General features: G+C 33.7%; 1 protein-coding gene across 1 annotated transcript in view; it reads left to right on the forward strand.

Annotated features, from left to right (window-relative positions):
* Nucleotides 1–23,302, forward strand: part of LOC114331175 (integrin alpha-8-like) — a 154,649-nt gene that overhangs the window by 99,241 nt on the left and 32,106 nt on the right. The window contains exons 13-17 of the mRNA XM_050652479.1: nt 1,669–1,850; nt 4,535–4,754; nt 7,759–7,904; nt 10,086–10,269; nt 11,947–12,181. Of these exons, the coding sequence (XP_050508436.1) occupies nt 1,669–1,850; nt 4,535–4,754; nt 7,759–7,904; nt 10,086–10,269; nt 11,947–12,181 (967 nt within the window). The remainder of the gene's footprint in view (nt 1–1,668; nt 1,851–4,534; nt 4,755–7,758; nt 7,905–10,085; nt 10,270–11,946; nt 12,182–23,302) is intronic.

The raw sequence follows: 23,302 nt of genomic DNA on the forward strand, positions 1-23,302 counted from the left end.
GTAAAGTATATTAAATAGGTAGAGCACCTCTTTATATGTAAAAAAATTAAACAACTTCTAAATGGTCTACTTTTTGTTCAGAGATTTTAAAAAATTTGAACTTTTTTAAAAACATTTAGATTGCAAATTTATTATGCTAAATTTATTAGATAGATTTTAATGAAATTTGGTACACGGTTTAAGTATGTTATAAAGAATTTCCTAAGTGAATTACTAAGGTTCTAAGTGCCACCAAAGTGGTTAAAAACAGTGAACAACAGGCGTAATTTGCCCCCTTTTTTGTGTTTATTGCTATATTGCAAAAAAGGTAATACGTTAAGACATTTTTGACCAGTCGTATATCATACAAAATTCAATTATCTTTATTTTATTTCTGTACGACTTTGTTCCAAAACAAATCGTTTTAAAGTTATAAGCAAAGAAAGCAGAAAAAAATCGACGTTTTTCCAAATTTTTAAATATTTTAATTTTTTTATTAATGTTCCGGGCATATTTGAGAAGGAGCATAAGTCAATTATTATTACTGAAGGTGTCACCTAACTTTATCTGCAAAAATCCGAATGCCACCTTTCACATCCAAAAATAGACGTTTTTTCACAAATCCTTACTGGACTTTATTATATAAAACAGACTATTGTTTATGAGTTACTTTACTATACGGTGTTATTCTCACAGGGATTTCGAAATAAAAATGGTCATAACTTGTTAAATACTCTGTATAGTAATGGAAAACCCTATATTATATGAACAGGAATTATGAGAGGAATATAAATATAGAAAAATATATAGGGTGTCCCATTGAAAAAATTATATGTTTGATATACTACGCAGGTATTGATCATCCTGTAGAAATGGACAGATTTTTTAAACCTGGAGAATATCATTGCCTACATTTTTTCTACATAACTTTGTTCGATATTCTATACCATAATGGAATTATCGACCGATCCCGCACTAAAAACTCACGCTGTATATATAAACAAAAGTTTTTTTTGTCTTTCGTTTGGCCCCTAAGGACGATTAAAAATGATTGATGGCGTAACACGCCCTCATTGGTCGTGACGACATATCATTGTAGTATTGGATGTCCTCGCCATTAATTCATTAGGTTTGGCATTCGTGTTGACACTGGCACTCAGTTTTATAAATATTTTGATAGTTGCTACTTTTGACTAATATTTGAGTGTTTTTGTTATGACAATTTCGAACTAATATTTAACTGTTTTTGTTAAGCAGACAGCAGGTATTATACTTACGACAAAATGATCTTGACATACATGAAGACCTTGTGTATTAACTGAAATAACTTGAACGTTTTTTCGGCATGCAAGTAACCACTTTAAACGTCGTTTTTTATCGGCTGGTAATCCAACAAATATTTTATGGGGGTTCGTAACAGTTGTACTTTTACAAAATGACACTAAACAACACTCTTAGCGTTTCTTTTTATTTTCCATAGTAAACCTTTTTTCCTTTCCTTCAAAAACTGTATCAAACTAAAATCTCAACAAACTGGTATATATTATTACAATGATATATGATTAATGTCATTAAAATATAAATATAAGTATAATCTATTCTAATTTTTTAAATAATAGTTTTCTCAAATACAAATAAATAATTTTGGTTTTTGATTAAAATGTACATACAAAAATAATCCTGTTTTAGGATAATTACGCTAATGTTATTCATCAAATCCTTACTTTTAAATTATATACCTATACTACGGATAAAGTATTTGCGGAGGGTCCTAGCGTGATAGAAAAATCCATCGTTTATCCTGAAGAAGTATGTCGTAATAGTAATGGTTGTAAAATAGAACAAACTTTGCTTATGACAACGTTTGATACGTAAGTATTTTTTTGAATATTGTAATTAAAATGAGAGCTGTTAGACATTTCTGACTAGATATTTTATGCAATCTGAAAATTTTTCAGGTAACTCCTCCATGATAGCCTAATACAAAAATGTCGATCTGGTTGTAGGGTAGCGCTTATTCTCTACAAAAAGTCCTCCTCCCCAAAGTAAAAAAAGAAAAAAATAAAAAAGGGGTAAACATTGTTATTACAAAAACTAGGTTGAAGAAAATATAATCTTAATAATAAGTTCAAAATCGGTATACGTTAAAAAATAGCTATTTGTATAACAATGGAGGAAAGTGCTACTTTTCCTCCCGAGAATGAAGTTTTCAAGGGAGGAAAAGGCACTTTACTCCCATGTTATACATATGGTTTTTCCACCTTCCTTAAATAACACGTAATTTTTTCATTTTTACTTAATTTATTTATGTAACTAACCAACAAAATTTATTAGAACTAAAACTAACAAGTAGGTGTACAATATAACTGTCAACTGTCAGATATAAGTCAAATTATTAATGTAAACATTGTTAAATCAGAATAACAATTTAATGTTTTTTACCATTCTGCAAAATAGAGAGTGATTTTAAATAAACGTTAAAATGTATAGATACTTACGTAATAGAAAATAGATATTGTACAGGGCGTCAATAAGTTATATTTCATGAATGAAATATCATGACGTCACTTTTACTTTTCCTCCCTAGGGAGGAAAAATATTTTCCTCCCTAGTGAGGAAAAGTACAACTTTGCTCCCTACAATCAGGTCCGGAAAAGTATACTTTCGGTAGAGGTAGGTGGAAAATATATTTTCTCGGTATCCCATATAGAGCAATTATTATTTTCTTCATTTTTTTTAATCCGACGTAACTTCAGTAGAGCGACCAACTAATGCATTACTAAATGCCAAAAATTCTTAAGTTTTGTTATAATAAATTAATTTATTTATTACAAAAAAAATAATTTTTTTAATAAATATTACACATCGTTCTCCAGATTTAGACACACGGCTCACACTCCCTCTAATGGGAAAATTGACTCATCCCAGATACCTACGGTATCAAAAGGATTGAGCTCTGGTGGGACTATTTCCATATTATTGAGCCCTAAGTGACTTGGTATGCAGGTGTATCTCCCAAAAATTTTAGTACACTTCTGGCTGTCGCAAGTAGTACAGCTTTCTGCATGGTCTTATAAATATGTTCATTCAGACCCAGCTTTTTTATGCTTTCGAGGAGGGTCTTCGGAATGACTCCAGTAGTAGATATAATAATCGGTATCATCTGGGTACTTTGCATTCTCCATTGCCTTCGTATTTGAATTTCCAGATCTCTGTACTTGGCAATCTTTTCAGTAAATTTACTACGTAGATTATTGTTGTTAGGTATCGCCACATCAATTAGTGTTTTTGTCTTGTTAGTTTATCAACTAGTACGAGATCTGGTCTATTATGTGCCATTGTTTGGTCTGTGAGCACAGTGCAGTCCCAGTATAGCTTGTAGTTGCCATCCTCAAGCATACTCTCAGAGACGTATTGATAATACGGGAGATGGTCCGTTTGGAGAAGTCCCAGCTTGATAGCTATCTCTTGATGAAGAATTTTTCCCACTGCGTCATGCCGTTCCTTGTATTCAGTTTCAGCAAATGCCTGGCAGCACACTGTAAGGTGTTGGATGGTTTCTTGGGCTTGACATCCATATCGGCATCTGTCGTTTTGAACCTGAGGGTCTTTGATGATATATTTCAGGTAATTTTTGGTTGGTATAACCTGATCCTGAATAGCCAGTAATGAACCCTCCGTTTCAGGGAACGTTTCATGTTAACAACATTGGTCGACACCTTAAGAGTTATTTGTCGACCAAGTGAACGATATGCACAGTGCAACATAATAGAGACGAGATTGTTTAATGGAGGCTCTGTGATGTTTAGGGGTGAAATTTACTTGACAGTAAGTACGGATTTGGTGTCTACGTGGAGGCTTTTTAAATAGTGAGAGGTACATTGAGCATAATTTCTTTTTGTGAATACTTTGTTCCTTTCGCAGTATAATAAATGAAATAATTTCATCTTAGATGATAAGACATGGAATCCGCACGTATCGCATGTTGTCAGTTGAAACACATATTATAGAGTAAAATCGTCTAGTTTCTTTGTTATTAAAGATATCAGAGAAACTAAAAGAAAATATTCACAAAATGTTAGACTATTATGTTTAGACTATATAACATTATGTAGATGTATATCCACCTTTGTACCATTTCCTCCAAATAGGGTGTCTCAAATGTTTGTTTCAGTTAAAACACATGTTAAAAAATAAAATCGAACCTATATTTTCTTTGTTTTGAAAGATATCAGGAACAATCAAAAAACAAAATGTTCGCACAACATTAAACTATAATATCTTTTCAGAACCTTAACATAAGAAAAACATTCATTTTCTTCCAACCGATATAAGTACAAAAAAGAAGTTTGAGTAAAAATTTGACAAAGTGCGTAAATACCAGATTAAAATCATAAATAATAAAAAAAACAACAGAATCCGTTTTCTGTTCATGAAAAAATCAACTATGAAAATAAGCATAATTTTTGGTGATCCATAAGTTTTGAAAGTATGTTTATTTATTACAATCATTGGTGTCTTACAAACAATCTAAAAAAATCGTTTTATTTTGCAGAGGTGACGAAATTGTGTGGGGTTTAAATAAAGCAGTAAGTATAAACGCAACAGTTGACAATTTTGGCGATCCCAGATATGGGTGCAAAATTCATATGAAAATTTCTAAACAATTTAAGCTAAGTGATGAAAGAAAATGTACTTATGAATCAGATACTGCAGAAAATTTAACATATGTTATTTGTCCATTCGGATCACTGCCGAATATCACGTACAAAGAGGTAAGTATTTTAGTATGTATGGTATACAGAGCAGCGGTTCCCATCCTTTTTTAGCTTGAGGCACATTAACTTAAAAACGCGTTCAGCTTCGGCACCCTTGGGTAAATAATGTCTATAATGAGTATAATCATAATGTATTGTTATGTGAATTTCGCGGCACACCTACAGGGACTTCAGGGCACACCAGTGTGCCGCGGCACACTGGTTGGGAACCTCTGGTATAGAGGGTGAGGTAGATAAACGACCTATTAGAAATATCTCGAGAACTAAATGCAACAGAATCATGAAAATTGCAATGAAGGGGTTTTGAAGAGTGATCTATTTAATGAAAATAATTTCATCTATTGGCTACTTCCGGTTATATCGAAAGTTGGTTATAACTACGTTTTTTAAATGGGACACCCTGTATATTTTTACATTTTTTTATTCACCTCGATGTTTTCTTTGTTAAGGTTTTGTATTGTTATACAGCTTATTTAAAAGATAATTACAGTATTTCTCATGATCATCTTTCAGTGCGTCACAGTTTTTCGATTTCTTTTTAACGCATTAAATTGTATGTGACAGAAAAAAAGGCACGTCGGTGATTACATTTCGTCGGTGACATTTTTATAACATTTATTCTAGTTATTCTAGTTGTCGATAGATGGCGCCATAATAAAAAATAATTTTTTTTTAATTAGATAATAATATTACAAATATAATCTGTATAATTTATAAGACTATACAAATCAAAGAAAATACCATTTTATAAATGCAAGAAACACATTTGATTTGTTTTTATTCCAAATTAAAAATAAAATGTGACAACTGTCAGATTTAACTAAAATGTCATGTTAGAATAAATGTCATAAATGTGTATTATCACGGACTTGCCCTTTTTCCTATCATTTGTTACGCACTGAAAAATGATCATGAAAAGGACAATACATTTTTTTAATTTCGTTGCAATATTCATAGCCAGTAAAATTGTAGTAGTTTGAGATCACAAGCTCTATTTATTTTTAAATGATTTTTAATATAATCTACTCTACTATTGTTAATAATAATTGTTAGTATGTATAGCTAAATATTTAATTTTAGTATACATGGTAGGTCGAAACTCGGAATTAGTAGATATTTTCTGAGTTTCGTTAAATGGAGCACCCTATATTTTAGTATTGTAATGAAATGTTATTTTATGGTATTTTTTATTTCTTAATCATTCCCTATACCTAACTGATAATTTGTGAGTTATTGGTGCTTCAACCGAAACATTAATTGCAACAAAAAATACGTGAAACTTTTTTAGGTTGGTCGTGAAAATATTCAACCAAAAATAACTTTTCGGAAATAAATACATATTAATCTAGGCTGATCCTTAAAATTACCAATAATGGTTGAGCTACCAAAATACCTACGTTGTTAACCCTGGAAGCTCACACTTGGATGTGAGATACCCATCGCGACACTTAACTGCATGTAGATTGCGCAGCTGTATTTCAATGGTAATGCTGCTTTATGTAAATTCAGTCTCTAGTCTGCCAAGGACGGGTGTGTAGTTGCGGTCTTATTTGAGCAATATTTCCAATCACGAGAATTTATTGAATACAGGCTAGGGTATGTATCACCCATGTGTGAGGTTTGCGATCAAGTGTGCGTTCAAGTTAATGACCTGACAACACAATATCCCACAAATTTCGTAAAGAAAACTAGGTGTTATTTCTGCAAAGGCAAAAATGGAAAAGCAAAGCGTAGCTCGGCGTGCTATAAAGCATAAGGCATGGGCACACTGTCTTATGAATGTAGTTACTAAAAGGAGTGAAACTGAAATACCTGGCTAAGAATGAATATGAGTTATATAATCAAAAGGTGTTATATTTTAGTTAGAAAGACCATTTTGTTGTTAAATTAAATTAACATATTTTGAATTATGTTTCCCGTTTTTTAGAAAATGTTTTTTAATTATTTTTAGGTATTTTTAATATTTTGTTCTTTTGTGTTACTACAATTTATTAATAGAGAGAAAATAAAATTATTGATTTAATTATTCGTATGTATTCAATAGTGATTAGAGAGTCTCTGGAAATCATAAAATATTTACTTTTTTTTATTTCTTCACAAAAAATCATTGGGTATCTGACACCAATGTGTGCGGTTTATGTAAAAAAAGAGGTGTGATCTTCCAGGGTTAAGATTGTTGGTGCGATTAACAATTAAGCACAAATTAAAGCAGTTATGTATAGGGAAAGCTTAATAAATGAAAAAGTACCATAAAATGTCATTTCATTACAACACTAAATAGTTATTTTTCTAACAAGTGCAGACAGTCATTCTTTTCCGCACGCGACTGCAGTTTGCCGAACGACGCGAAGCGGGAGTTCGGCAAACAGTCGAGTGCGGAAAAGAGACTTTCTGCAAGAGTTACGAACAATATTTTTTCTAAGAGTCTTTAAAAAATTACCAAATCTTAACCAATTAATTTAATTAATATGAAAATATATACACAAATTAATTCTTTGACAAGGTTGTCAAAACCAAACTTTCAATATAATTAGTTAGCATGACGACGATCTTGGTTTCCATGACGATGATTCAAAACGACTGTTATTGTCTACCGATTTGACTTTCGAATATTATGTCAAAATAATTTTATTTCATCGAATTGTCGCGTTAATTTCATTAAAAGAGGAACACAATAAGATATATTTGAAATAAATTAGTAAATAATATCTAAATATTAGTATATTGCATGTATTATAATTACTTTAAGGACATATTAACATATCTAAATTAACACGCGTGCGGAAAAGTAAAAATCGCGTGCGGAAAAGAAACACGCGTGCGGAAAAGTGAAACTGTCTAAACTAAAATGCGTGCGCGAAAGTAGACATTTTTGCACGCTCGTAGAAAAATACCATTTCCATTTAAAAATAAAACTCAAAAAATACTCATTTAGCTATAATAATAATTTTAAATATGTAAATAAATAACATATTTACTGATATTTTTCAAAACATTTAAGATACATTTTGATCTGACGAAAATTAATCCAGGCACTACGGATATTGAATTTTCCTCCGATTTAATTTGTTTGGGAGAAGCTTTGAAAGATGAAGGAGAGAAATACCACCTCCATATTACTAAAGAAAATAGTCCATATATCCAAGGGTAAGCATGAATTTTGTACTTGTTACAACGTAATAGGAAAAAATTTATTGGACAATACATTGACATTACATTGACATTACATTGACATTACATTGACATTACATTGACAATTCATTGACATTACATTGACCTTACATTGACATTACATTGACATTACATTGACATTACATTGACATTACATTAACATTACATTGACACTACATTGTCATTATATTGATATTACATTGACATTATTGGACGGATTTTTATTGGACATTACATTGAATTTATGGTGCAGTCAGTGAGGGTATTTGGCTACGAATTCCAGCCTACTCTATCAATTTACTTGATATTTTCACTATAAGTAGGGAATAGCTCAATACACAAATTCTACCCTCTATACTATGGCTCCTTTATTTTACGGGTGGTTCCCACACCTTCTCGGGGGTGGAAAATTGTTTGGTCAAGATAATCACGGTGGCTAGAGAACCTATTTCTAAGCAAAAACTGTTCGATATTCTTTTTTTTAAACTCAATACTTTTTGAAATATTCGTAATGGAAAATTTGCTATTTTCATTAAAAATGAGACCTTTTCTGACGGGTTTTTGCGAATAACTTTAAAAGTATGCATCTAACGAAAAAAAGTAAATGAATCATTTTTATAGCTTATGAAAAATCAAAAAGGTTCATTTCTTCATAAATCTTCTGGTTATATTACAAAAAGAGATATGGTATATGAAATGAGGTTTTTTATGCATATTCAAATCGGGGTATTCAACTTAAAATAGCAGAGAAATCGACAATTTTAGGGGTATAATGCTATGAATACCTTTTGTACTGCTTGACACGACCTTTAAAACGAGCACTGTTAAATGTCAACCACATTCAAACTAAGCGAGATGTGCAAAAAAATTGATGACCAATGTATTTTAAGGAAAAATGAGAAGTGTATTTAACCTCTCATCCACCAGAATTTAAATTCATCGTTTTCCTTCTACAATAATATGTATCTTTTATTATGGTGTTATTTCTATATTCAAAGAGTTGGGCGGGTTTATATTAATGTTTTTTAAAACAATTGACGCGATTTTTTCGAAAGCATCTGTTGATTTTCTTCAACGGCGTATTTCTTAGTTTGGGATTCGGTCCCTTAGGGAGACACCCAATATTTAGCGTTTCATAGCCCTCTGTGTTAAGCGAATCTTGTTCACTACCTTTTTTGTGACTGTCTTTTCCTTTCCATAAGTAAGTAAAGGAAACACACATTGGTCAAAGATTTTCCTTTTAAGGAATATGGGTAAGCCTTAATTAAATACATAGTTCAGTTTACCAAACGTTGCAAATCCTATGGAATGTGAGAGCTTGTACATCTGGTTATCTCTTTCCAACAAAATTTTATGTCACAAGTACTTATAATATGCAGTCTGCTCAATATACATTCGATCAACAACAATATTACGATTTTGCACCAGGTTAGTGATTATTTGCGTCTTGTTGATGTTAATCTTTAGTCCGACCTCTAAGGAAGCGTAATATATAATTTGTTCAACATTATTATTGCATCATCCATACGATCGGCTATAAGGACGATGTCATCTGCGAATTTCAAGTGACTGAGCGTCTCTCCATTTATGTTGGTTGGTACCATATTCGTTTAGATCTACCTTCTTAAATATATGTTCTAAAAGGGTTGTGAATAGCTTTGGTGAGATGATGTCTCCTTGCCGTGCTCCTCCTCGCTATATTCAGAATGTATTTGTTTGTTGTTTAGATGGTCTTACGCTAGCTGTTGGCTTTTGGTAGATATATTTGATCATGTTGGTGTAGCTATGGTCTACTCGGCCTTATGTTAATGGTTTTAGCATTTCTTGCTGGCTTATGGTATCGAATGCTTTCTCGTAGCCCACGAATATTAGTGTCAATAGTTTGTTGTATTCTGCAGACTTCTCTATCAGGTATTTTATTACCAGTAAGTGGTCGTTAGCACTATATCCGGATTTAAATCTAGCTAGTTTTCTAGTTTGATAGATATCTAACTGAACCTCCAGCTTCTTTTTGACAATTTTTGTGAAAAGTTTATATATGTGTGAGAGCAAACTGATAGGACGGTAGTTTATTAGACTTCTATTAGCTCCTAGACTTCAAGAAATATGTTGTAGCATACAAAAAATAAGAACAAATTCATCTTTTTTATTTTTTAGAAAATCTGATCCAGAAGTTTTTGAATACACTGCCGGAATCACCCGAGAAGACGAATATATGACATTCCACCATGTATTCACACTTGGAAATTTTGGGCCATCCCCGGTAAACACTGACGTTTATCTATTATTTCCTCAGTTAATAATAAATAATACAGCTTTAGTTCAATTAGTTGAAGTAAAGGTAATTTTTATCTTAATCTTTATTAAACGCTTTTTTAAACGCTTTTCTTTTGTTCAATAGTTTGCGCCAAATTTTTAGACGTTAATTTGACTGCCTTTTCTTCAATGCAAATGAATGAAAATTTGCAGACATATGCATTCGCGGTAACAATACACGAATAGACAATAATTTTTTTATGTATATTAATTGTTTAAATAAAAAAACGATGTTAATGGAAAATGCTTAAATTTTCTTGTTTTTTACAATGTAGAAACTTGAAACTTTTACGGATTGTAACTAATGATATTATGAACTATACATAATTTCACTTTTTACGTTAATTGTTTACGTTATGCTTCATAAATAAACCATAAAGTTTTAAATTTTTTGCCGATTCCGACTACTTTTCATGTTTGTACATCATATGTTTTATACATATTTTAATAAACAAGACGATATATTTTAATGTTTGAAAAGTGTAAGACTAAAAAGTAAAAAATAAAAAAATATGTAAAAACATTTTTAAGAAACGCTTTTCTTTAGTTACGAGTGATGAGTAAAATTATAAATATTATAAAAAAAAATCAATAAAAAAGCAAAAAATAAAAAAAATTGAAAAAATCTAACACATTCGTTAAAAAAAAAAGCGTGGGACGAAAACCGTTTATTCGATGAAGACGCGCCACGCTTTCCATTGACGAATGTGTTAGATTTTTTAAATTTTTTGTATTTTTTACCTTTTAGTTGATTTTTTTATAACATTTTTAATTTTAGTCACTCGTAACTAAAGAAAAGCGTTTCTTAAAAATTTTCAGACTACTAGTGTAAGAATATTAAGACCACACTACAGTAAGATACCACACCTATCTTCTTCTTCTCTATGTGGGTGCCGTCTCTGCTTCAAATGTTGGTAATCATCAGAGCGATTTTTACTTTTGAGATCGCGGCTTCAAAATAATTTGTTGTTACGACATCCAAACCATTCTAAAAAGTTCTTCAGCTATGAGTTACGTATCCTTCCTATAAATCATTTCCCTGAATGTGTCCTTGCATAATGGCCTGGAGTATCAGATATTTATCTCTTTTCATCACATCTTCCACATATCTCAGTTTTCTTCTCTTAATTATTAGAAGAACTTCTCTTTGCGTATGCATACCTATCATTATCTCTATGTTGGTTATTCTATCTGCCCATGAGATCTTCAGTACCCTTCGGTACATTCACATCTCGAATGACTCCAGTCTCGTCACGTCAATATTAAAAAACGTATCCTTAAGACCAATTTTAAGCAGCATGGGTTCTCCTTGCAGCAAACTGTCTAATATCCTCCTAGACATAACTAAGTTATTTTTACCTGTAGCGATTTAAAGGAAAAACGACCATTTTGACCCTTATTTGTTAATAACTGTTACATGCTTCCGAACTGTTACACTGGTGTCCGACACCGGTGTCCGTCACCGGTGTGGTTTTAAATGAACCACTACACAGATGAGCCACATTGAGGGTTTGGGTGATTTTAGTGGCTCAACAATGCTTTGCTGCAATAAAACACCGGTGGTGGACACCGGTGTCAGACACCAGTGTCTTAGTCTGAAAGGGTACTTAGGTATACAGTACCCAAAAACACATTTGCAACCTGACTGAGTGAGAGTCCCGACAAAAATCTTATCTACTTTGACTATGCATTAATTTTGTAGGAAACTCTGGAAGGCACCGAGACATCCTGTTATCCAGAAGATCTACCTGATATTATTGTTGATAGTATAGCAAATGTTACCTTGGAACATAACCTATACGATGACAATACTGTGGCAACGAATTGCTCTGACATAAAAAAATGCTTTACATTCCTTTGTAGAGGAGATTACTTGTATTCACCTACAGTCACTGCCAAATATAGTTTGAAAGTAAAAATCAATACAACATTTTTAGGTAAGTGTATTTTGTTACATCTACCTATCTATAAGAGAGGTTCGTACAGCCTCGGCAGCTTTCGCATTTTGACCGCCATCGTTTTCTGCCCATCCATTCGTTTTCTTTGATGGCTCAATCTCTCATTATGTATCGTACATTTTCTTCCCAGGCAACTGAAGGAATTCTCCTTCTTCTTTTTTTTGTGGTATGTAATTTAAAGCTTTGTTTGGCCATATATCTTCATTCATTCGTTTCACGTGAGCATACCACACCAGTTGTCTCGTTTCAATTCTATCTACACTGGAATATACAGTTTTTGTGCTCCTTCTAATACTTCATTTCTGATGTGATCTTTTTTTGGATATACCACACGCTCTCCTTAGATAATCTATTTCTACTACTTTTATTATTTCTCTATATTTTTTCGTGCTCTGTCAAACTTCTGCCTCATAAGTGAGAATAGGCTCTACCAAGGTTTGATAGATTGTCAATTTCGTTTTTCGTCTTATATCTGTAGACCATAGTAGAGAGCTTAGAATGTTTACCGCTTTTTTTCCCTGCTGCGTTCTGTTTTCGATATCTCTTTTGGTAGAGCTTTATTTAGATATTATAAATCCGACATATTTATATTTTTTTACTTTTTTGAGGTTTTAATTTCTAACTCTGCATCCCCTATTTTAAGATACTCTGTCTTTGACATATTCATATTGAGGCCCCATTTTTCATATTCTTTCTTTAGTTTTCTAAACATGTAGTCCATTGCCTTCCTCATCATTCGCTACGACTACCTGATCTACTTCTTCTTTATGTACCATGTCCTTTCAGAATGTTGTTTACCATCATAGCTATCGCAATTTCATTCACTGCCACTCTAGATAGGATGCTTGTATCAACACAGCACCAATCTCGCAAATTCTTCAACCACGAGGCTCTTCTTCGTCCTGGAATGCGTTTGCCTGTATTTTTCCTTGGATAATATTTTGCAGCAACCTATAAAATTGGGGTTTCGAATCCTCTCCACCCAAGAAAGTATTAAAATTCTTCTATAGCACCACATTTCGAAAGCCTCAAGGCGATTTAGATCGATTTTATTCACAGTCCAGGACTCGACACCATAAAGTGATACCGAGAACACGTAGCAGCGAAGTAGGCGGATCCTCAATACCAATTTTAAGTCTCTGTTACATAACACCTTGGACATCCTTCTAAAAGCGGCTCTGGCCTGCTATATCCTAGATCCGTTACTTTCTGCGTAACAATTTAATTGCTTTCCAAGGTAAACGATTTTTCCTCCTTCCCATTTGTCCCCCCCCACACTACCTGATCATATGCAAAAAACAAAGTTGTCAGACATTTACAACCGCCTGTGTCTATTCCCATTCCGGATTCTTGTTTCTTGTTTCCTCCACTGCTCTAGCAATCATCGAATATATATTTTAAATAAAGTCGGAGCTTTACAACATCCTTGTATAAGCTTATTTGTTATTGAAAATAATTCTTATATAAAGTTTCCTTCCATAGCGACAACTCTTGCTGATTTGTATATATTTGCGATAGAATCCACGTACTCGCTACTGAAACCTACTTTCGTCGCTGTTTGAAACAGTTTTTTCAAAGATACCGTATGGTATGCCTTCTCTAAATCTACAAGCAATATACTCCGGTCAACTTACGCATCCGAGGCTACAAAAATTACCATCAAGCTGAAAATTGGCAGGATTGTTAAAAATACCATCATAAATGAAATCTAAAAAGTCCTCATAAATCCGACCCCTGCTAAAAATTTTACGCGGGGTCAAAGGTCACCAAATATGGTTTTTAGCGATTTTCAGCAAAACGGTAAGTTTTATCGTAAAATTAGCTCTAACAAAAAATGTAGATTAGATAATTATCTATAAAAAATGTCTTATTACTTTTTTTCCTGGGAGCCACCGTTTTTGAGATATAACGATTCAAAAAGTGGTAATCGTCATAATATGCGCACAAGTTTCCACACCACCTTTGAGGTAGTGTACTTAGCGCGTTTTTTTAACGTGGTTTCCCCAGTAGGCCTATTCCACGGATCTGTTGTGATTCTGTTTAATTTAAAGCTATTTAATAATTGATATTGGCAAGGGTTAAAAATGATAAAACTTTATATAAAGCGGTATAAATTAAAAAAAAGGGAAATTTATCAAACTGGTTCATAATTTTCTAATACTTCTGCTTTCCTTGTTCTTCTTCTCATTGTTCTTCTTCCTCTTCTTCATCTTCTAGTTCTTCTTCTTCTTGTTCTTCTTCTTCTTCTTCTTCTTCTTCTTGTTCATCCTGGGTTTTTTTCACGCTCTTCATTACATTCCTGGCCGCAAAATAAGCATTGTTTTTTTAAACAAAAAGCTGGTTCACTTACACGTGCTCTAGTAAGAGGAGGACTTTTGGTCGATGTACTCGCTTCTTGTTTTTCATATTGTCTTTTAATAACTGCAGCAATAGAACACTTTCGAGTATAACTTTTACGACACTCCACATGTATGGTCACAGATTTCTGCTGTTCTAAATATCCATCAGCTCTTTCAGTACTTGCATTGATTAATGTTTTTATACCACGTTCAACGGTAACAATTTCACCTTCAGTTAAAATTTTAGCGCAAATAAAACAATATTCTGACATTTTTGTTATAATAATGAAAATAACACGAAATACACGATAAAAAAATATAGGTTTAACACGTATTTTCACTCCGGAGTAGTACTCAAGACTAATCAATACCTCGAGGGTGTCATCTACCTGAAGGATTTCGCCACCCAGGAAAATTACGGTGTAATTTGCATAAGTATTTATTAGTACTTACCAATAAACATTTTGCCTAGAAAGTTGTCTTTCATTATTATGTTCAAACCCTTCTGAGAAGAGAATAGGTAGGGTGATTAGATTAGCTGACGAACGTGTTTATTCCGACAAAACCCATCTTTGCAATGTTGTTCTGAAGCTATTTTCTTGTGGCATTTTTACAATTTTAACTATTTAGAATGGGAAATAAGCCACAATATTATTAAAAAATGATTTTTTATTAACGTTTCGACGCCCAAATCGGGTGCCGTTGTCAAAATACAAAATACTATTAATATAAACAAAAATGTTGTTGCTTAGTAAAAAAATTCTTCTAATAATTTATTTAATTTGACTCATTTATATCGGCAATTCAGATACATATGATACATTTTAAAGTAGAAGACTTTAAATTTTTTAATTTTTTAAATTTTTCTTTGCAAATTGAACTAAGGCGCATACATAAAAAGAATTATTATAAGTTAATACTTTGTCATTTGTTGTATTTTGTTGTGTATTTTTGTTGGGATTAAGCCGTAAAATTCAAATAATTCTTATTATTTTCGCCTTACATTCACTTTGTAAAGATTTTTTTGTTGGCACTGTAATATAATACAGCTTATACATTGCATCCCTCGGTAGACCGCAAGCTGTATAGTAGAAACATTATCATATCTATAATCTTATATTATTATGTGTAATATAAGTTAAGTTGACCGTAGAATATTATGTTTACTTGTATTACAGCTTCAGTGATGTATACACCTGGTGTACTAATACATATATTATGACGATTAGAAGTCTTTCAACTCTTTGAATCGTTGTATCTCAAACACAGTGCCTCTTAGGAAAAAAACTATTAAGATATTTTTTATAGATAATTATCTAATCTACATTTTTTGTTAGAACTAATTTTACGATAAAACTTACCGTTTCGCTGAAAATCGCTAAAAACCATATTTGGTGACCTTTGACCCCGCGTAAATTTTTTAGCAGGGGTCGGATTTATGAGGACTTTTTAGATTTCATTTATGATGGTATTTTGAACAATCCTGCCAATTTTCAGCTTGATGGTAATTATTGTAGCCTCACTCCTATTTTTGAGTCTGACTAGACCGGTCTAATAGGTGGGTATATAGATTCCTTGCCTTCAGTTTTTCTATTACCTGCTACAGAACGAATATTATCAAGCTATCTGTTACCAATGCACGATCTATCAGAATATTATCAATGCACGATCTTCCTACACGAAATCCATTTTGTTTTTCCATGTCGTCGTATTCTGATCATGTTCTTTCTTTTATTATTTGACCGTACAACATCCCCACTGAGCCCGTAACAGTTATTTCCCTATAATTAGAGCATATATATATTATCGGTTTACACCGTTCTCCGTCTTCCGATACCCGTTCGCCATTCCTCTCTGTCCGCACATTGATCTACTTGCAGACCACTTTCATCAATGGCTTTGTTTATTCCTGCTTGCCAACTTTTCCTCGGTCTACCTCTTCTTCTTCTACCTTGCGGTTTCCAGTTTTGTATTTGTTTTGGGATTCTGTATTAGTGCATTCTTTGTACGTGACCAAACCATCGTAGTTTTATTTCATTGATTTCGTCATTTATTGTATGTGTGACCTTCATTATTTCTCATATTCGTTCATTGGTGGCATGTTCTCTTCTTAATCTTCCTGCAGCTCTTCTCCAGAAATCCATTTCGGTGACCTCTAACATTCGTTTTACTTTTTCCTTCATAGGGCATACTTCGCAGCTGTATGTTATGATGCTTTTCACTACGGCGTTATAGATCTTTTTCTTGTTTTGGTTGTTTATTTGCTTGTCCCAGAGTTTAGGAGCGTAATTGCTTTCCTGCCCTGAGTATTTCGTTCTTTAATGGCTCCGTCCAGTGTTCCATCATTCGTGATTTTCATACCCAGGTATTTATATTCGTTATATTTACTGATTGTTTCTCCTCCTTCTAGTATCAAGTCCTGCTGCGTTCCACCGATATTCATATATTTGGTTTTTCTTATGTTGATCTTTAGTCCCCATTTCCTGTATTCCTCTATTAGCTTTCTTGTCATGTAGCAGATATCATCGTAGTCTTGTGCTATTAGTATTTGGTCGTCTGCGAAGCAAAGAGTATATTAGTGTATGGTCATATAGTGGGAGTCCCATGTTCTTGCATTTCCGTTTCCAATTTTTAAGAGCTTGTTCTAAATATATTTTAAAAAGAGTTGGAGAGAGGCAGCATCCTTGTTTGAGCACTTTATTTGTCAGAAATCCTTCGGTGAGTTTGTTTCCTTGTTTAATTCTCATGGTCGTGTTTTTATAAAAATTTTTAATTATTTTTATTATGTCTATGTTTATATTTGTATTCTTCATTGCCTCCAATAACTTTACCAAAGGTACACTGTCGTATGCTTTTTTCAGATCAATATATACGAAATGAATCTCTTGGTTCACCGCTGTTTTCTTTTCCATGATTTGTGTGATTGTAAAAATGTGGTCAATTGTAGATCTTCCGGATCTAAATCCTGCTTGTTCTTCTGCCTCCTCATCATTCTCTTTGCCTTATCCCTATGCGGGGTCGCCTTCCCTAATTGCATTTCTCCACACAATTCTATCTTGGGTCATATCAATGTTAATCCCCTTTACCAACATGTCCTGCCTTATCGTCTCACCCCAGGTCCTCTTTGGTCTTCCTCTCCTACTCCTTCCAGGAATCTGCACTTCAGCTGTTCTTCGTATTGGGTGACTAACGTCTCGACGTTGAACATGACCAAACCATCTTAACCTATGCCCTCTCATTTTGGAATCAATTGGTGCCACACCTAGACTTCCCCTAATATACTCATTTCTAATTTTATCCTTCTTTGTCACTCCACTCATTCATTTAAGCATTCTCATTTCCGCCACATGCATTCGTTGTTCCTCTTTCTTTTTCACTGCCCAACATTCAGTTCCGTACATCATAGCCGGTCTTATAGCTGTTTTATTGAATTTTCCCTTCAGCTTCATTGGAATTTTTCTGTCACACAACACACCACTCGCTTCTTTCAACTTCATCCATCCAGCCCTAATTCTACTGCATGCATCTCCATCTATTTCTCCATTACTCTGTAATACCGATCCTAGGTACTTAAAACTATTGCTTTTCACAATCATTTCACCATCCAAATATACCATTTTATTTGTAGTAGATCCATCTTTAAATGAACATTCCAAATACTCTGTTTTTGTCCAACTAAGTTTTAAACCTTTTTCCTCCAGAGCTTGTCTCCACTGTTCCAGTTTTTGTTCTAAGTCTCTTTCACTATTTTCTACTAACACGACATCATCAGCATACATTAAGCACCATGGAATGTTACCCTGTAGTTTCGCTGTTATGTGGTCCTAAACTAATGAGAATAAATACGGACTAAGCACAGAGCCTTGGTGCAATCCTACTGTCACATGAAATTTATCAGTCTCTCCGACACCTGTCCTAACACTAGCCGTTACTCCCTCATACATATCCCTCGCAATCTTTACATATTCCCCAGGGACTCCCTTCTTATTGAGTGCCCACCACAGAATCTCTCGAAGAACTCTATCATATGCTTTCTCAAGATCAATAAATACCATATGAGCGTTTTTTCTTTACTCCTGTATTTTTCCATCAACTGCCTTATAATGAAAATTGCATCTGTTGTTGATCTACCCTGCATAAAGCCAAATTGATTCTCGGATATTTCGGTCTCTTCACGTATCCGCCTATCAATTACTCTTTCCCATATTTTCATGGTGTGGCTAAGCAGTTTTATAGCCCTGTATCTTGTACATTGTTGTATATCTCCCTTGTTTTTGTAAACAGGTACCAGCATACTGCTTTTCCATTTGTCTGGCATTTGTCCAACTTCCATAATTCTATTAAATAGACCTGCTAGCCTCCTTGTTCCCCTCTCTCCCAATGCTGTCCATACTTCCCCAGGAATATCATCTGGTCCTACTGCTTTTCCTTTCTTTATTTTTTGAAGCGCTTGAGCCACTTCCTCGTTGGTTATTTTGGTGACCATTGCTGCTACTGTCTCCGTTGACTATACAGGCTGTCTGTCAAATTCTTCATTTAATAAGCTGTCAAAGTACTTTCTCCATCTCTTTTTGACATCCCTTTGGTGAACTAGTATTTTATTATTTTCATCTCGGATACATCTAATCTGATTAAAATCTTTTGATTTCTTTGCTCTCTGTTTGGCTATTTTATATATCTTCGTTTCGCCTTGTAACGATACGAAAACATTTCATTTTTTTATTAGCTTTCAGCTGTTGCAGAAAACATTATCTTTCATTTTACCCTGTATATCATACACGTATTGTCTAATATTCGTTAAAATAATTTCGCCGTAAAAAAAAATTCCTAAGTCGAATCGTAATGTTTCTTCTGGATTGATTTATGTTGGTATTTTTTTTACAGTCTAAAAGATAAAAGGCTCTTCGAGGTAAAAAAAAACCTTCCAGTTCCATTTAATAAAATGTTTATACACTATGGACTATTGGAAGTCTTAGGTGTTTACACAAGTGTCTGTTCCCCTTGCGTTAAAAAAAAACACAAGTGAACTTTGAGTGGGTCATTATTGTCAACATAAATATAAGCAACTTCAACGTTCGCTATTAAGTTAATTCCTTTTCCATGTCAACTCGCATCCAGAGTAAACATTGAGAAATTGATCGAAGTTGTCTAATAGCCCTGTTTGTTGTTCTTATTACTTAAGTCAGCTTAATTAGGAATGAATTATGATCAATCTTTTGTCGTAATCTAATGGAAATATCTTGCAAATGTAAACACTTTAAAACTTATTTATTTTCCTAACTAATAGTCGCATACTCAAAATTTAACGAAAAAGAATGACGACGCAAAAATATAAATCATCGTATTCTGTTCTGATTTGATAAACATTGTGTCATGCAAAACAACAGGGCTTAGCATTGGTTAATATTTATCACTGGAATCACGGTATCTCATTTTTGATTGGCTGGACTAACGTTTTATGATATATTTGGGAGAGATGGTGCTTTTCAGGGCTGTTCTTGTTTCTGTAATTGGTTTTGGATTCGTCAATTATTTTGTCATGAAAAGGACAATATTTTCTTGATTGGTTGGTCGGATCATGAGTGTGAGCTGGAGGAAAGGTGGTATGTTTTCTGGGGTAGGAGCGTTGAGGAGGTAGCTAGGATGATGATTATCGATCAGCCAACGATGAAGAGAGGTCGAAGTTCTGATTGTGCAGTTTCCAGTGATGTCTTCGTAAAACACTGGGAGAGTTTGCACTTAGGTGCAATTATGGAGATCTTCGATTTAGCTACAAAGTTTGATGGTCGGTAGTCAACGACCTTCATTTCGGTCTGGAGGACGCCCCTGTTCCTTTTGGAACACATTTCATATTGGTCAAGCAGTTCTTATTAATAATCATGATGAAATAAAGTCGTGTTTTTACGTCACAACAAGTTATATAAGTTACAAAAACAAGTAAAGCATTGCTGAACTTTTCAAACTAAATACTCCTGTAAATTCGAGATTGTACCACATCAGTATTGTATTTTTGTAGTAGTAAAGTGAAAAGTGCTACGACCGTATATCTGGACTTTGCGTTGGAAGCTGCAGAACATTAAAGCATAGACACAAAGGTACCTACTTAATATTGTATTTATTTGTATTTGTGGACAATACCTCTTAAAATAAAAAAATGTAAAACCAGAAAGAGGTCAACCTTAATTTCTTTTTTTTAATAATTTTGTTTGTTTAATAAATAGTATTAATTTTTAATCATGTTGGCTTGTTACTAATTATCCATCTCCCTTCTCTCTGGTCAACTGAGTGAGAAATAATAAGGTAGGTTTTATTTATCTTTTTTATCTTTATTACATATCTTTATATGAATTTATATTTATCTTGAAATGATTATTTTTATTTAGTTACCTTTTAATTTGTTTGGTTTATTTAAAGAGTTTTTCTTTGTCTTCCCTTTCAAAACTAAAAGATCAAAGTGGCGCCCTTTCGGCTTTATATTGATTAATTTTTTAGTTAAATTTTTTTGTCCATTGTGTCCTAGTTTAGCTTTAGTAGCTATTTGCCCTTTTTTTGTGTTTGTCTATTTTTTGTCTCTATTTCCCAGCTAATAAGAAAATGTAAAGAACCACACCCACATATCTACCCGATTCTGAGCAACGGAGCCTTCGTTCATCCCTTATGTGTTGACAACTTCTTCTTCTTTCCATTTTATTGCCACACATATTTATGGCACCCAACTTTAGGGCTTTGCCTTCTTTTATTTGTCCACCTTGTTCCTTGTTAATGTCACAGCCTTCCCTGGTATCAAGTTGATCGTATAGGTTTGAATACGCTTCTGCTTTGGCTTTTGCTACTGCTACTTTCGCTTCCTTTTTCGCCACCATATAGTTTTGAAGATCTGTGTCGGATCTGGTTTCTTGCCACTTTTTATATAATTTTCTCTTCTCTTTTATTTTTCCTTGTACTTCGTTTGACCACCACCAAGTCTCTTTATCCTCAAACTTTTTTCCTGACGTTTTCCCAAGTATTTCAATAGCAGTCTCTCTAATACTACTGGCCATTTTTCTCCAAATTGTATTAGGGCTTCCTTTCATGTTTCAACATATTTTTTCTACTATTCTTCTTCTGAATAGACCTTCTTTCTCATCTTTCAGCAGCCACCACTTGATGTTTTGTGGTCCTCTCTGATATTTTTGTTTAGTTTCGCTTTTTATTTCGATGTCCAGAACAAGCAGCTTATGTTGTTGGCTTACTGTCTAATAGTATAAAATATTACCTTGCAGTCCTTGCATTCACGTATGTCTTCTTTCCTATCATGAAGTAGTCTATTTGGGATCGATGTTGTCCACTTTTGTAGGTAATAAGTTGAGTTTCTCTCTTTTTAAAGAATGTGTTAACAATCGCCATATCCAATGCTGTTGCTAATTCAAGCATGTCATCTCCAGCTTCATTTATAGTTCCAAAGCCTAATCTCCCATGTATTGTTTCATATCCTATTTTGGTTTGGCCCACATGTGCATTGAAATCACCTCCTATTATAACTTTCTCCTCTGCTGGAATATCACTCAGTACGTCTCCTAATTGATCATAGAAAGCTCTTCTTTCATTCTCACCCAGACCTGTTTGGGGAGCATACACACACAACATTCAATACCTCTTTATCAATTATTACAAATTTCGCTGACATCATTCTATCACTCGTTCTTACAACTTCTACTACGTTATCTTTCATTTCACTATCAGCAATTATACCAACTCCATTTCTAGTGTTACTACTCCCTACATACCAAAATTTTTATCCTTCACCTAGTTCTTTCGCCCTTTGTCCTTTCCACCTAGTTTCTTGAATACAAGCAATTTGAACTCTTCTTCGTTTGAGCGCATCCACTAACTCCAGTTACTACTCCCTACATACCAAAATTTGTATCCTTCACCTAGTTCTTTCGCCCTTTGTCTTTTCCACCTAGTTTCTTGAATACAAGCAATTTGAACTCTTCTTCGTTTGAGCGCATCCACTAACTCCAGACTCTTACCTGTAAGAATACCAGGATTCCACGACCCTATCCTGATTTTTCTAACCTGCAATGGTGTTCCCCCTGAGATAGTCCTCACCCGGAAATCCGAACCGAGGCTCATTTTACTTCCGGCACATTTTACCTCAGGAGATGCCATCATTTCAGTATAAGTTTTTTTATATCATTGGAGAAGGTCTTTTCATTATTATGGCCTGAAAAGATTTTTGTTTGGATATTTGATGCCTGAATGCCTTTCCTATCAGCACCATACCCTGCCCTGCACGTTTAGCCAATACACCACCAATGCAACCAAAGTGCAGTATTACCCCACACCCGCCTGCATTTTTCTGTATAATAGGCCAGGATCCCTATTGTAAGGACTGCCCTATAAGCCAATGTATTGTTGCCCGTATCCCGCCACTAGGAGGTACGTACTTTATTCGGGTTACCCATTGCTTGTTCTTCTGCCTCCATTTCCTTGTATTCGTATGATTAGAGCATTCGTATAATTAGAGCATAATATGCGTTTATCTCCTTTTTTGTATATTGAGCTGATGTATCCAACATTATATACTAAGAGCCGCTATAGGTGAAATTTCTTAATCATTTTAGGCACGATAATACCCTATAACTTAAATAGTAGAACCTAAAAGAAAACGTTTGAACACTGTGCCGTCACTTTTCAGTGGCACATGCGTCGACAGTGGCGCATCAAACTTTCCACTTATGGACGGGATAAATAAATTAAAAGTTAACAGAACTTACTA

This window comes from Diabrotica virgifera, chromosome 5 (genome assembly GCF_917563875.1).
Source record: "Diabrotica virgifera virgifera chromosome 5, PGI_DIABVI_V3a".
Taxonomy (NCBI): domain Eukaryota; kingdom Metazoa; phylum Arthropoda; class Insecta; order Coleoptera; family Chrysomelidae; genus Diabrotica; species Diabrotica virgifera.